The 15,024-nt window shown below is 45.1% G+C and overlaps 1 protein-coding gene and 1 long non-coding RNA gene across 12 annotated transcripts in view; one reads left to right on the top strand and one right to left on the bottom strand.

The window, feature by feature from the left end:
* Window positions 1-5,112, top strand: part of LOC130358334 (uncharacterized) — a 41,994-nt gene extending 36,882 nt beyond the window's left edge. For all 4 annotated transcript variants that reach the window (XR_008889477.1, XR_008889476.1, XR_008889474.1 and 1 more), the window contains one exon: window positions 5,017-5,112. This is a non-coding gene — a long non-coding RNA (uncharacterized LOC130358334). The remainder of the gene's footprint in view (window positions 1-5,016) is intronic.
* DEUP1 (deuterosome assembly protein 1) overlaps window positions 1-15,024 on the bottom strand; it is an 87,797-nt gene that overhangs the window by 3,433 nt on the left and 69,340 nt on the right. For 4 of the 8 annotated variants that reach the window (XM_056561464.1, XM_056561466.1, XM_056561465.1 and 1 more), the window contains exons 12-13: window positions 11,919-12,141; window positions 10,591-11,098 (exon numbers count right to left, since the gene is read on the bottom strand). The exons of 1 other annotated variant lie outside the window; for it this stretch is intronic. In XM_056561464.1, the coding sequence (XP_056417439.1) occupies window positions 10,922-11,098; window positions 11,919-12,141 (400 nt within the window). In that variant the 3' untranslated portion in view covers window positions 10,591-10,921. Of the gene's footprint in view, window positions 1-10,588; window positions 11,099-11,918; window positions 12,142-15,024 lie in introns of those variants that run through there. 3 more of the 8 variants (XM_056561468.1, XM_056561467.1, XM_056561461.1) reach the window with 3 other exon arrangements.

Here is a 15,024-nt window from a genome sequence, read left to right as displayed (position 1 = left end):
CCACCCAGCCCGTATCCTTATTTGCCATTTGTACAGACCCGATACACAACCGACTGCGCATTTTCTTTACTTTTTTTTCTTTATCGTAGAATTAAATCCACGTAAATCATTTACTCTAATCCCTCCGTGCAGAATCCGGCCCTGTATACATTATTTATAGCTTAAAGTTATGTAGGATTACGGCCATGAATATTTAATACAACTCCGCACGTATCTATTTATTTGGATTTAGAGGGGGATTAAGACCCGGTTTCACAAATAAATTTTTATCCGTTGTCAAAAATGGCGTTTGACCCCTTGTTTGCCAGCACGGAAAAGGTGGATATCGCCTAAAGGTCTGAGCTTAGAAGTAAAGCGGAATACGTGAATGTGGGGCCCTGTAGCTTTAAATGAATACAATAGGAATGTGATGTTTTGGTACTAGAGGATTTTGGAGAAGGATTTGGATATAGAGCACAGAATTTATATTTATTTAATTTATATCTAGGGTGAAAGGCACATGTCTCCTTGGCAACAATAAAATAGAATAATTCTTTTTCTAGCCTATCATCTATAGAGAATTCTTTTCAGTTACAGCAGTAGCTACATCCTTTCAACATGTCAGTGTTTTGCAAACAGTGTGTCTCCAGCTGTTGCAAAACTACAACTCCCAGCATGCCCGGACAGCCTTTGGCTGTCCGGGCATGCTGGGAGTTGTAGTTTTGCAACAGCTGGAGACAAAACATTGCCCTAGAACGAGGTTGGAAACAGAGCTGGGAGTGCTAATCCAGTGGGACAAAGAAAACCTGACCATGGGTGTAACCTACTGGAAAATGCCAAATAAGAAAAGGGAGGAAAAGCATGGCGGAAAAATTCAGCTCGGAAATTCTGTTGCAGCAGAAACCCATTGTTTTTTTCAATCGGATTCTGCGGCATTGGTCACGTGGCGGAATTTCCGCAGTGGAAATTCTGAATCCGGCCTTGATATGCGGAATCTGCTCAGGAAATACTGTACATGGAGACAGCACATTACGGAGCGGTCCTAGCGCCAGCATGTTAGGAGTCTCATAGGTACAATTGTAAAACTTTATGCACAGTGGGGATTGGCTGGTCTTCAGGTAAGCTGAGCTGGTCAACCTCCCCAGTGGGCTCTGATCATGTGACCCAGAGAGGGATCCCAGCGCTCGGACCTCCCCCCCCCCACAACCTTTGGATAGAGGATGTTATTTTTCGCTGCAATACTCTTTAAAAGCATACCTTTCATATACAAAAAAATAAATAAAAGTTTTGTTACTCAGTACCTAATTCTGATCATGCAGTTGTAATTTTTGTGTCTAGCACCTATATTTCTATCACAATTACCTTATGTTGTTCATTGGGGTTTTCATTCTGTGCCGAGCGACCCCCGCACGGAGCGCTGGCTGACACACCCACTCCATGTACCCCATAGAGATACCTGTAGCGGGTGTGCCGGCCGCGGCTTCCTGCGGGGGTCGGAACGGCCGCTTCCAGCAAACTGCTGGGGCCCCGTGCAGGAGATCGCGGGGGGTCCCAGTGCTCTGAACCCCCGCAACCTATAAAATATCCCCTATGCTTTGGATAGGGGATAAGTTGTTTTTCGCTGCACTACTCTTTGAAAGCGTACCTTTCATATTCATATACCAATTTTTTTTTTTTCTTACTTGGTACGTAATTATGATCATGCAGTTGTAATTTTTGTGTCGAACACCTATATTTCTCTCACAAATACCTTCTGTTGCTCATTGGAGTTTTCATTCTGTGCTTTAGAGAGGGCGTGTCCCTCACTCACCATGCATTCACTTCCTCCCTGAGTCCGCTGTGCTGTATCTCTTCATCCAATCACTGCATGCAGCTCTGTAACCCCCTCCTGTTTTCTTGCTGCACTCTGATAGGACAGGACACAGAGGAGTGCTAGTCCCACCCTCACTCTCCATGTATCACTTCCTCCCTGAGTCTGCTGTGCTGTGCAGGGTCTCTTCATCCAATCACTGCAGGCTACTGTGTAACCCCCTTCTCTGTTTTCATGCTGCAGTCTGATAGGACAGGAGTGAGCACAGAGGAGTGTTAGTCCCGCCCTCACTTCCTGGACTTTGTCCCAGCCTGTGCTTCAGCTGGGACAAAGATGGATGCTGCAGCCGGACAGGATTATCTTCTGGATGGTATGGAGCCGTAATGTGTCAGATCGTGACGTTATCTCAATTGTTGCACTTTTGGATTTTTTTTCTGATCAAATAAAAGAAAAAGTATTTTTTTTTTATTTTTTTTAATACAGACCATGTGCTGCTTGACGTTGTGTTCTTATCTTTGTATAGGAGTTTATGGTAGGAAACCCCACACCCGTAGCGTACTGAAATTTAGAAATGTCTGACTAAGGTTGCTTAGTCTTGTCTATAAAGAAGCAATGAAACAATCATTATTTAGGAGTGGTGGAGAGTAAACACAGGCCGACATCCCTTGACTGCCGTTCCTTGTATGATGCCCTCAGGCCCAGGATCCGGTCTCACTATCCGGGTTTACTTTGCTTTAACTACTTATATTACATACAGATATTTGCAGATTGTATGAAAGACCCAACTGGAGCAGCAATATTATCATGTGATACACGACAAGTTCTCTACAATAACCTCATGTAATGTGTACAAGAGGGAAAAACACTGTATATGGAGGCGCTGCTCAGACTGCAGGCATAAAGACAGACTCAGGCAGCACAGGACGACGAATAGCTTGGAGTATTGGGGACAACGTGTTTCGGCATCACTAATGCCTTCCTCAGGTCCACTTAACAGTTCCCAGGTTTCATTGGTGTTTAGTGTGCTGGTTTTGAGATCCTGCTTAGTATCTGTGCTTCCGAGGTCTCCAATACTCAATAAAGCTATCCGTTGTCCTGTGCCGCCTGAGTCTGTCTTTATGCCTGCAGTCTGAGCAGCACCTCCATATACCGGGTTTTTCCCCGTATTTCGCTCTCTTGTATACCCTTTATCGGCTTTCTTGTTGTAAAGTTAGATACCGGTAGGAGCGCTGCAGCCAGTACTCATCCACATCAACATCAGATATACCAAACTATGTAACCCAGATAAGGTCGGTATATGACTGCGGTGTGGTGGGGGGTGCACAGCAGTAGATATACTTCATCAGGGAGCGCCCCTTGATTCCCCATGTAATGTGGGCAGGAAGTGCTATGGAGGCAACACTGCATCCTCCTCTACCTGCAGGTCCAAAACTTGCGCCAAGAGAACATTATACCACCATATAGCTTTAGCAAATAATTAAAATTGTGTTGTTTTTCCCCTACAACCATGGAGGGGACAAGCTCTGTTGGTGCACAAGCTAGAGGTTTTAGAATGTGCCCCACCAGCCTTGGCTCCTAAAATTTAGCAGCCCCTAGTGCTCCTTTGTTATACATACTCCCCATAGCCCTAAGGCCGGGCCAGCATACCGCCACCACCTTACCATGTATATGAAGTAGGGGTTGTTCAGACTCTCCTCTCCCAGCTGACTTACTACTTTTGGTATGACTAAGGCGGACATGTTCCGCTGAAACGCGTCACTTCTGTCTATGCCGCAGTGTTTGTGTCCTACATGTGAAGAATAAAGCAGTCGTTTTTAACGCAAGCCGAAGTGCTGGACGCCTTTCCTTCCTTTGCCTACTTTTACCACTCTACCACTCAGACTTCCCCTCTTAAAGGGGTACTCCAATGAAAAACTTTTTTTTTCATATCAATTGGCTCCAGAAAACTAAACAGATTTGTAAATTACGTCTATTAAAAAATAAAATCTTAATCCTTCCCGTACTTATCAGCTGCTGAAGTTGAGTTGTTGTTTTCTTTTTGACCACAAAGCTCTCTGCTGACACCTCTGTCTGTGTCAGGAACTGTCCAGAGCAGGAGAGGTTTGCTATGGGGATTTTGTCCTACTCTTCAGTTCCTGACACAGACAGCAGAGAGCTCTGTGGTCAAAAAGAAAAGAACAACTCAACTTCAGCAGCTGATAAGTACTGGTAGGATTAAGATTTTTTTTAAAAATAGAATTCATTTACAAATCTGTTTAACCTTTCTGGAACCAGTTGATATGAAAAAAGTTTTTCACTGGAGTACCCCTTTAAGAGCACCCATCTTGGTTGCCCACTGATCTGACCCTACTCACACCTAATAAAAAAAAAAAGCCCCTGTAATATGTCATAGTTCTCAAATCTATTCATTCTATTTGCTTATGGGCCCCCCGGGATCGGATCTCTTATCCTCTATCCTTTTGGATAGGAAATGGATAGGGGATAAGATGTCTGTGGGTGGAGTACCCCTTTAAGCTGAGTGATAATAAAAAAAAAAAAATAGCCCCAGTCCATAAAAATCTAGAATGATAAATCCAAATAGATTTGCAACGATATCTTTTTCTTCCCAATTTTGCGTTCATGATACATCATTCTGGACTCTTTATAGTGCCCCTTATACCAGTGAGCTGGGAAGACAGGTAACAAAAGGAACTTCAGGACAACCCTAGAATGCTGCCATTTCTTTTATTACAAGGATTTCTCAGGTTAATGATGGGATCATTGATTTTCCTCTTTAAAGGAGTATTCTGGCTTTATACATCTTATCCCCTATCCAAAGGAGAAGATACACAACATAGGGGATAAGTAGCTGATCACGGGGGTTCAATTACTGGGACAGGACCGCCTGCGCTCTCAAGTGAGGAGCGCCTGTCCTCTACCGGTAGACTGCGCGTTCTCCATTCATTTCTATGGGAGCGCAGATGATGCCCGAGAGCTTTCTCTGGTCTTTCCAGCACTCCCATAGGAATGAATGGAGCGTGTGACGGCTGCAGCACGCGCTCCTCACTGAGCGCCAGGTCCTGTCCCCGTGATCACGCGGGGGCCCCAGCGGTCAGACCCCCCAATCAGCTACTTATCACCTATCTTGTGGATAGTGGATGTTATTGACTGGAAATCTTCTTTAACCCTCATCGGATGACTTGTTGACTTTGCTATTCATTATTAACACCCTGCTTCTTCCTTTCCAGATCTCCAGCTCATCTGTTTAAGTTTTACAGCTTATTCATCATCTTTATCGGTCTACAACTTGACGTTCTTGAAGACACCGCCACCATGAGACAACTGAAAGGAAAGCCTAAAAAGGAGTCTTCCAAGGATAAGAAGGAGCGAAAACAAGCCATGCAGGAAGCTCGGCAGCAGATCACCACCGTAGTGCTCCCGACACTCGCCATTGTGGTGGTATTAATCGTGGTGTTCGTCTACGTGGCAACGCGGCCAAACACAATTGAGTAATGCAAATCCCTTTCTGTATGGGTACAACATGCTTTGTGCCGATAGAACCAAATACAACTTTTTTGCTATATCAACAGTTTATACGGAGGATCCGCCAAGTCGTCCAGTGTGTTTATTTCATTTTCGCCTTTCTCCTCTTGTTGAATGTAAAATTAAAAAGTTGGATAATAACAAATGTGCCATAATTTTTATGAAAAAAAAAAATCCCTTGTGCCTTTTTACAAATTATTTTTAAATATATATACCAGCATAAAAAAATTGGAGTAGTTAAATAATATGTGTGGGGGGGGGGGGGGGGGTTGTCTTGTTTTCTTCATGCAGATGTACAACACTTGCTATATTCTGTCTCTTTTGCCAAAGGACTCTACTTTGTGATGACGTCAGTGTAATATATTGTACCCTACATCCCCGATATTTATTTTTGGAATAAATAATGGAACATCTGTTAACTCTTTGTGTTTCTTATATAACCTATACATGTTATGTATTTTGCCCCCTTCTGCTTGTATGGGATGGGTTGTGTGCACCAAGATGACACCAGACACGTTGTAGATTGTTTCGAAGAATTAACAGGTACAATATAATGCTATATATTTCTACTAGTGTTGCCCGGTCTTCCTCCATAAACCTTGTGTGAATGGAAAAGAAGCTCTTATCCTGTTCACACTATGGAATTTCCAAGCGGAATTTCGTTTTGAAATTCAGCTCTGAATTTCTGATGCAGCAGAATCCCATTGCTGGCAATTTTTAGCTGTAGATTCTTTAGCTTGAATCTCTATGGGGATGGCAATGTCCGCGCTTCGAACTTCGAACAGAGGTCTTCCGCCTGGAGCTTTTGCAAGTGTGAACCTGGCTTAACTTTTCTCTGCACCTGCAGGATGTTTAAAAGGGGTACTCTGCTGCTCAGGATTTGGAACAAACTGTTCTGAACGCTGGAGCTGGAGCCGGCAACAGGAGCTCGTGACCTCATAGCCCTGCGTCCTCACATCACGCCCCGCCCCCTCCCATAGACTTGCATTGAGAGGGCGGGGCTATGACATCAAGAGCTGCCGGCTCCAGCGTTCAGAACAGTTTGTTCCAAACGCTGAGCAGTGGAGTACCCCTTTTAAAGGAGATGTCCAGTGCAGACTTTTCCTATTCGATCCTGCCCAGGCTGCAAAAAAAGAGAAAATAAGCTTTCACTTACCTTCCTACGTTCCCCCGGAGCTCCGCAACAGCTGATCGGTCAGCCGGGCTGTCTACTTCCTACTTCCCTTAGCCCGGTACATCACTTCAGCCTATCACCGGCCGAGGCGGGAAATTGCTGCGGCCGGTGATAGACCGGTATGTCACACAGTGCTTCAGCCTAAGGAAAGTAGGTAGTAGACAGCCCGGCTGACCAATCAGCAGTTGCGGAGCTCTGGCGGACTGTAGGAAGGAGAGTGAAAGTTTGTTTTCTCTTTTTTTGCAGCCTGGGCAGGATGGAATAGGAAAAGTCTGCACTGGATATCTACTTTAAGGCAGAGTTTATACTTGCAAAGATCCAGATGGAAAACTTCCGTTTGGAGCTTCCAAGTGCGGCCAACGCCAATCAAGGCTGAATTATTCTTTTGGCAGTGGAATTTCAGTGGAGGAATGTCTGCCGCTAAAATTCCGTAGTGTGAACTGTGTAGCGGAATCCCATTGCGAGCGAAATTCTGATGCAGCTGGCAAAGTCCATATAGTGTGAACCGGACCCAAATTCTCCGCAGCCCTAGAGTAACGTGATCAGATGTACACGAAGTCCCAAAGACTCACATGGGACTTCAGAATAAACACCCCCCCACCCTTGCATCCCACTGTGGCCAAGCAGCCTTGGCAGCTCCCAAAAAATATACTTCTGCCTTGGTTGCTATATAAGGGTACGTTAACACACTAGTAACTAGCTGTGGGTTTCCCGCTGCAAATTACGCTACCATTTTTTATTTGAATGGGCCCGCGGACAGTCCACAATGTCAGATTTGCAGACTGTTAGCGGACACATTCAAATGAATGGAAAACACACTGCTCGCTACCAATGTGTGAACGCACCCTTATGTTGGATTTATACACCGTATCTTTAGCCAAAACCAGGAGTGGAACCGACACTATAATGGAACCCCAGCCTGAAACAGATTTAATATAAAATAATTTAGGCGGAGAATCCGCTAGAACATAAATACAAGGCTGGTGCTGGATTTACTGATGGGAGATGACAGCCTTGCGACTGGTGGTGACAGATTTATTAGGTTTAACCAGACGACAGTAATTTGTCAAAAATATTTAGGAAGATTAATGAAGATGCTAATCCTGTTATTACGGCTAAATCTCACAAAATGCAACATAATAAACTACTTTAGCCTGAGGCAGAACATTTATCTCTTTATCACTTTGGTTAATCTGCTAAAGAGCGCGGCAGTAAGGTTGTGTTCACACGCTTAAAGGGGTGCCCCGCGGAAGTTAAAGGGGTACTCCGGTGGAATTTTTTTTTTTTAATCAACTGATGCCAGAAAGTTAAAGATTTGTAAATTACTTCTATTTAAAATTCTTAATTCTTCCAGTACTTATTAGTGTCTGTATACTACAGAGGAAATTATTTTTGAATCTGTCACAACCACAGTGCTCTCTGCGGACACCTCTGTCCATGTCAGGAACTGTCCAGAGCAGGAGAAAATCCCCATAGCAAAGATATGCCGCTCTGGACAGTTCCTAAAATGGACAGAGGTGTCCGCAGAAAAGAAATCCAAAAAGAAAATAATTTTTATCTGTAGGATACAGCAGCTTATAAGTACAGGAAGGATTAAGATTTTTTTAATAGAAGTAATAAACAAATCTGTTTAAACTTTTTTGGCACCAGTTGATTTAAAAAAAGAAAGTTTCTGCCGGAGTACCCCTTTAATAAAAATGCCCTAAAGCCACCACAATACCTATTCTGTGTCCCTTGTAGTTATCCATGTGATTTTGCCAGCTCCTGTGGCCCCTGTTGTCTACTAAATATTTCTTCTTGCTTGCAGCCCAGACTACATCTCCCAGCAGTCAGTGCGGCTCTGTTTAATGGCTGACAGCCAATTGTTTTTATTATCTGTGTGCATGCTGTGTTTTAGTCAGCAGTACACATTGTACATGTATTTTCTTTCAAAATATCCTTCCCCCAGCAATAAATCATTCTATGCTCTGAATGGCAGTAGTCATTGATAAGATCTACACAGGAAAAGTGCAGTGTTATGTGCTGAGTTGTGACTGAGAATCTTCACTGGGCTTCTCTGCTGCAATTTCCTCACACAGGGAGAGGGAGGGGAGGTGTGGATGTGAAAACAGAAATCACGTGGTGTTTGTCTTCCAGGAGGGTGGGGACTTGGTCTCAGTGAGGGGTTTACACAAAGGCAAGAAGGATCTGAATAGGACATCTTTCTCTCACTCCCTACATGTAAGTGACAGCTGAAAGAGGGAAACTGCTCTATATGAATGATAGTTAGACAAATAAATAGGTTGGTGAGAGGGAAAGGATGGGTTTAGTTCCCCAGAGTACCCCTAATTGGCGGTACTGCCACTTAACACAATTTTATGAAAACTTTTTAAGCTTGCACAATTCTCTGTAAAACTTGCCCAATTTTGACCAGTTAGCACAATCTTACAAAGTCTTCCTAAATCGCTGTACAAATTGAGTAATTTTTACAGAGATTTGCATAAATAGAAAGAAAAGCCAATTAAATGCCCTATTACATGGGGCATACAGATAGATATCATGAGATGTCCCGCCTCAGCCAGTGATAGGCTGAGCGCACTGTCATGTAAGGAGCCCAGGCAGCAGGGTGAAGGCGCGGCCAGTGCATTCAGCCTATCACCGGCCGAGGCGGGACATTGCTGTGGCCGGCGATAAGCTGAGCGCAGTGTGACTCATTGTCCACCAGGAAGAAGACCAGCACCGGAGGACTGTAACATAAGATACGATCAGGATATTTTGGAGGCTGTATTTAATGTTTTTTTTTTTTTTTTTTTATCTACTGATACTGTAAAAAAAAACAAAGTTAAAAAAAACCACTGAAATGTTCTGATTATCTACTATACAATTCTTAAATTAAATGCCCCCATAATAGTTTAGCTTTTAATAGGTAGCACAGGAATGGTACTGGTGAGGACCATTATTTATGACACCGGATGGCGACATCTGCTCGGGTTTTCATAAATAAAAGTCCAATCGTTGTTGAATGAAAAGTTTGGAAACTTTTTTGTTTTTTAAATCACTATTCAAGATCTCTGCTTGCAGTCAGTGAATTGAAACACTTGTTTACATCCAGAGGCTGAAAACCCTTCTTGATCATGTCCTGTTTATACAGATGCATGGCGTGTTGGACTTCATCAGGATGGGTTAGGCTGGGTTCACACTACGGAATTTCCAAATGTTATCTTGTGTAAAAATTATAATGCAGCAAAATCCCATTGCTTTCATAAGATTCCGCACACAGTGCGCATTGCGGAGTTTTCGCAGCTGAAATTCTGCTGTCAAAAGTGATTTTGGCCAGTCTTTTGATGGAATCGGCCTGGAATACATTGCCTTTTATAGGGATGGCAGTGTACGCATGGTCCTAGCACAGACTGGTTCAGTCAGCGCTGGCCGCCCTTGGAATCTCCGCCCTGCCACAGTGGCTGGCTGAAAGAGCATTTAGCAGATAGCCATCTTCTGTATATGGCCAGATTTACTTCCAGGGGATATGACAGAAATACAAGTACATGGTTTGTTACAAGGCACAGCTTTAAAGGGGTACTCCACTGACCAGAGCTCAGAACCTTTAGTTACGATTGTTGTGTGCACGCTGCGGTGGTCGGCCACGCCCCCCTGGTGACGTCACGTTACCATCCCTCAATGCAAGTCTATGAGAGGGGGCGTGGCATCCGCCACACCCCCTCCCATAAACTTGCATTGAGGGGGTGTGGTGTGATGACACTAGGGGGCGTGGCTGCCCCTCACAGCGTGTGCACACAGCGTTTGGAACTAAATGTTCTGAATGCTCGTCAGGAGTACCCCTTTAATATCTGTACTACAACAAGCCTGTGTGTCCATCACATGACCAGGACAGATTTCCCCCCCCATTTACCTGGGGAGTAAATGAAGAAGGTTTCTTTCTAAAGGGGTACTCTGCCCTTAGACATCTTATCCCCGATCCAAAGGATAGGGGATGAGATGTCTGATCGTGGGGGTCCCCCGCTGGGGACCCCCGCATTCTCCATGCTGCAACCGGCATTCATTTAGAGCATCGGGTGCAGTGCCAGAGGCTTGTGATGTAACAGCCACGCCTCCTCAATGCAAGTCACGCCCACCCCCATAGACTTTCATTGAGGGGCGTTGCCATTATGTCACAAGCTTCTGCCCTGCATCGCATCGGCAGAAGTTCGCTCTGTGCACCGGATGTCTGGGGTGCCGCAGCAGAGATCGTGGGGGTCCCCAGGGCTGGGACCCCCGCAATCAGACATCTTATCCTCGGGATAAAATGTCTAGGCCTGGAGTACCCCTTTAATGAAAGGAAGCAGACATCCTGAAAACTGCAACAACCAGTTTAAAAACGTACTTAAAAAAAAATAAGTATGTACATTCTGCATCACATGACTATTATCCTATCTTCTCTCCCTTCCAGTACAGTCCTATCAGGAAGACGCAGGGTGACGGTCGCTGTGTGATGTGTATCTCTTCACCGTGTGCTCCGAATATCGCTGCAGTTCTTCAATGTGCGAATTCAAGATATTTTCGAAGTCCAGGGCCCGTCTGTTCTCCTCCTGTAGGAATCGTTCTGCCGCCGATATAAAGGATTCCTCTGTGCCCGGCTGGAATAGAACAAGACATTGCTGCTAGAACACAAAGACTGTTTCTTCTCCAGTTTTATATAGATATATAGGGAGTTTATAGAGAATATACATTGATCATTGGCGCTCTGTGAGGAGCGGGTTCTGCAGACGGCACACACTCCATTAATTTTTATGGAAGCACCGAAAAGACCCGAGTACAGATCCTTGGGGCACGGGACCGCTACTGCTAGATGACGCCCTCCTCACTGAGAAAGTAGGGGTCCTCACGGCGAGTCTCAGCAGTCGGACCCCCGCAGTCTGCTACTTATCCCCTATCCACATGATAGGGGATAAGTTAGTTTTGGCTAGAGTTCTCCCTTATTAAAGGGAACCAATCATCAGATTTTGCACTATAGAATGCTTGACAAAGTGTTCTATAGGATAAGATCTTAAAAGATGTCATATAGGGTATGAACTTACAAGATGCTCCCCGTCGGCCCCGTAAGTAGTACCCTGGGCGGGGAGCTCCTCTCACTTAGTCCCATGTCTTCGGCCGGCAGCGACGCCCCCTCAGCTTGATTGACGTGCTGCGTCATCACTCTGCTCCCTCTGTTCAGTGAGATGACGAGCGGAGGGGGCGTTGCTGCCGGACGAAGACATGGGACTAGGTGAGAGGAGCGCCCCGCCCAGGGGACTACTTACGGGGCAGATGGGGAGCATCTTATAAGTTCATATCCTCACCAGGAACGTCCCCCGGGGATGGTGAGGGTAAAGATTTTACTCTATATAACGCTTTGCCAAGCATTATATAGGGTAAATCTAATGATTGGTTCCCTTTAAACCAATGAATGTCACTTACCACCGCAGTAGCGTCTCCTGACTGATCACAAACTAAGAAGGAGGGAAAGTCTGTGAAATCCATCTGGGGAAACTGATCATTTCGAGTCGGACTCCTCAACTTGGGCAAGATGAAGTCCAGACATTCCTGGTCCACCAGTAGGCTGTCACATGGCTGATAGCAGCTCAGATTATTATTGGTGTCGTCATCGGCCATCATGTCCGGCTGGTCTTCCTCACTTGAACTAAAATAAAAGCAGATTAGAAGATATAGACGTCCTCCAATCGGAACAAGAGAAGCAAAGAAGCGGCTGTGCCTGTACATTCACTGTGTTAACTTAGAACTCCAAGGCAACCTCACAACGGTAAAGATGACGGCTTCCAAAATGGTCACACAACCTCAAGATTTCGCCCCAGACAGGGTAATATGTTGCAGGTGATTCACAACATTTGTAAAATTTACCTCTCCCCCCCCAATATAGGGGGAAACACTGAGGTTGTGGTACTCTGGAATCTTACTGTGACCCGGCCTGGACACACATGGGAGATGGGGAACAGTCCATACTGGGTAGCACTGGTGGGGCTTCAATGATTCTAAAGCTGTCCCATCAGCAGGACTGGTAAGTCAACATCTCATAAGGCTGACAGAACCCCAAGACGTGGCATAATGACTTCTAGGCACCTGAGAGCCCTTCCTCAGTCCCCCATCCCAGTGTGTATATATGTATGATATATGTTTTTTCCAACATCACTTCCAAATGGTTGGAGATACTTTGATGAAACTTGGTCACATGTTACTTATATGTCAACTAAAAATACAAAAGAGTTAAATCCAACCCTAATCCATTCCCATTTACGAGGGGGAGTGTTCTTGTCTGAAGTCCCATGCAAGTCTATGGTGACTTCTGATTCATCTCCTGATGGCATTACTCTCAGGCTACAGAGATTGCCCGGGACTTTAAAAACAGCTGTCCGACTGTCCAGCAGGCAGGTACAGAGAATAGTTAGTGCAGGGGACAGGATAAGAGGTCAGGATATGAGGACAGTATATGAGGATGGGATAAGAGGTCGGGATACAAGGACAGTATACGAGGACAGGATAAGAGGACAGGATAAGAGGACAGGATAAGAGGTTGAGATATGAGAACAGTATATGGAGACAGGATAAGAGGACAGTATTCGAGGACAGGATAAGAGGTTGGGATATGAGAACAGTATATGGAGATGGGATATGAGGTCAGGATACAAGGACAGTATACAGGGACAGGATAAGAGGTTGGGATATGAGAACAGTATATGGGGATGGGATATGAGGTCAGGATACAAGGATGGGATATGAGGTCAGGATACAAGGACAGTATACAGGGACAGGATAAGAGGTTGGGATATGAGAACAGTATATGGGGATGGGATATGAGGTCAGGATACAAGGACAGTATATGAGGACAGGATAAGAGGTTGGGATATGAGAACAGTATATGGGGATGGGATATGAGGTCAGGATACAAGGACAGTATATGGGGATAGGATACGAGGACAGGATAAGAGGTTGGGATATGAGAACAGTATATGGGGATGAGATATGAGCTCGGGATACAAGGACAGTATATGGGGATAGGATACAAGGACAGGATAAGAGAACAGTATATGGGGATGAGATATGAGCTCGGGATACAAGGACAGTATATGGGGATAGGATACGAGGACAGGATAAGAGGTTGGGATATGAGAACAGTATATGGGGATGGGATATGAGGTCAGGATACAAGGACAGTATACGAGGACAGGATAAGAGGTCAGGATACGAGGTTGGGATATGAGAACAGTATATGGGGGATGAGATATGAGCTCGGGATACAAGGACAGTATATGTTGATGGGAAACTAGGTCGGGATTGTAGGTTGAGATATGAGGGCAGTATATGGGGACGGGATACGAGGACGTCAACGCCGACTGGTCAACGTGGAGAGCGTCAACTCCACTTGTACACAATTAAAACTATAATAAAAAGATTTGCTACTTTTTTCGTACCCACTTCTGATTTTCGCTAAAAATTCCTGACCAAAATACCAAATTTGAATGAAGCCTAAAGGGACATGGACCCGACTGACTAGGATCTTGTATCACATCAGAGCTGCACATATCTCTCTCTCTGCGCTGAACTCTACACAGAACAAAGCAAAGTTCTATCAAATATGGTAAAGCCAATCCGCTCCGGGATCATGCTGGGATCTGCATTATTCACATCTTAAGTGCTCGGAATGAATAATGTGGAAGTATAAGGCAGCTGTGTCCGCTCTGGATGCTTGGAGACCTGTCGTATTCCTTAAAGGCGGTCGGGCCCCCATCTTGTTGCATGTTGTGATGTATTAGCATTCATATCTCCGTATGGACAGGAGACGTTCTCTCAGTAACCATGGTGAGGCCTCGCCGTAACGCCACCGATGCAGCAGTGACCGGCCTCCTTTAATGCAGATGTTTGCACATAGTTCCGGATCACTTCCAGCTCTATCTTCCATCAATCTTCCAGTAAGGAGCTCTAATACCTGCCCCCTCCCCGCCGAATAATGAAGTGCTAGGATTAACCATCTTCAGCAGTGGAACCTACACCATGAAGCTGTGAGGGATTTGTTTTGCAACAACTACAGCAGTGTTTCCTAACCAGGGTGCCTCCAGCTGTTGCAAAACTACAACTCCCAGCATGCCCAGACAGCCAACGGCTGTCTGGGCATGCTGGGAGTTGTCGTTTTGCAACAGCTGGAGGCACCCTGGTTAGGAAACACTAAGGAAGAGAGTCACAAGCTGGAGACCACTGCTATAAGGGGAAGTACAACAGCGTCACACCTGTCTACAAGTTGCTGTGCAGCGGTAATTCTATAGGGGAGATGGAGGCTGAGCTCCTATTGTCTTCTCTATCTATTGTCACCTTTAACTGTAAAGGTTATGTTCACACGATGGATTCTGTAGAGGTAGAGTTCCATTGAATTTAATAGAATTCTTCCGCGCCGGAAACATCTGGTGCGGAAATTCAAATTCTAGTGTCCGTAGAAAGAATAGACATGTCTGTGGACAAAGCATGGAAACTCATTGCCATCCCGAGTGGTCCTAGTAGCAGCAGTATGTTCTGC

The sequence above is a fragment of the Hyla sarda genome, chromosome 2, assembly GCF_029499605.1.
Source record: "Hyla sarda isolate aHylSar1 chromosome 2, aHylSar1.hap1, whole genome shotgun sequence".
Classification (NCBI taxonomy): Eukaryota; Metazoa; Chordata; class Amphibia; order Anura; family Hylidae; genus Hyla; species Hyla sarda.
This window is presented reverse-complemented; position numbering and strand designations above follow the sequence as displayed.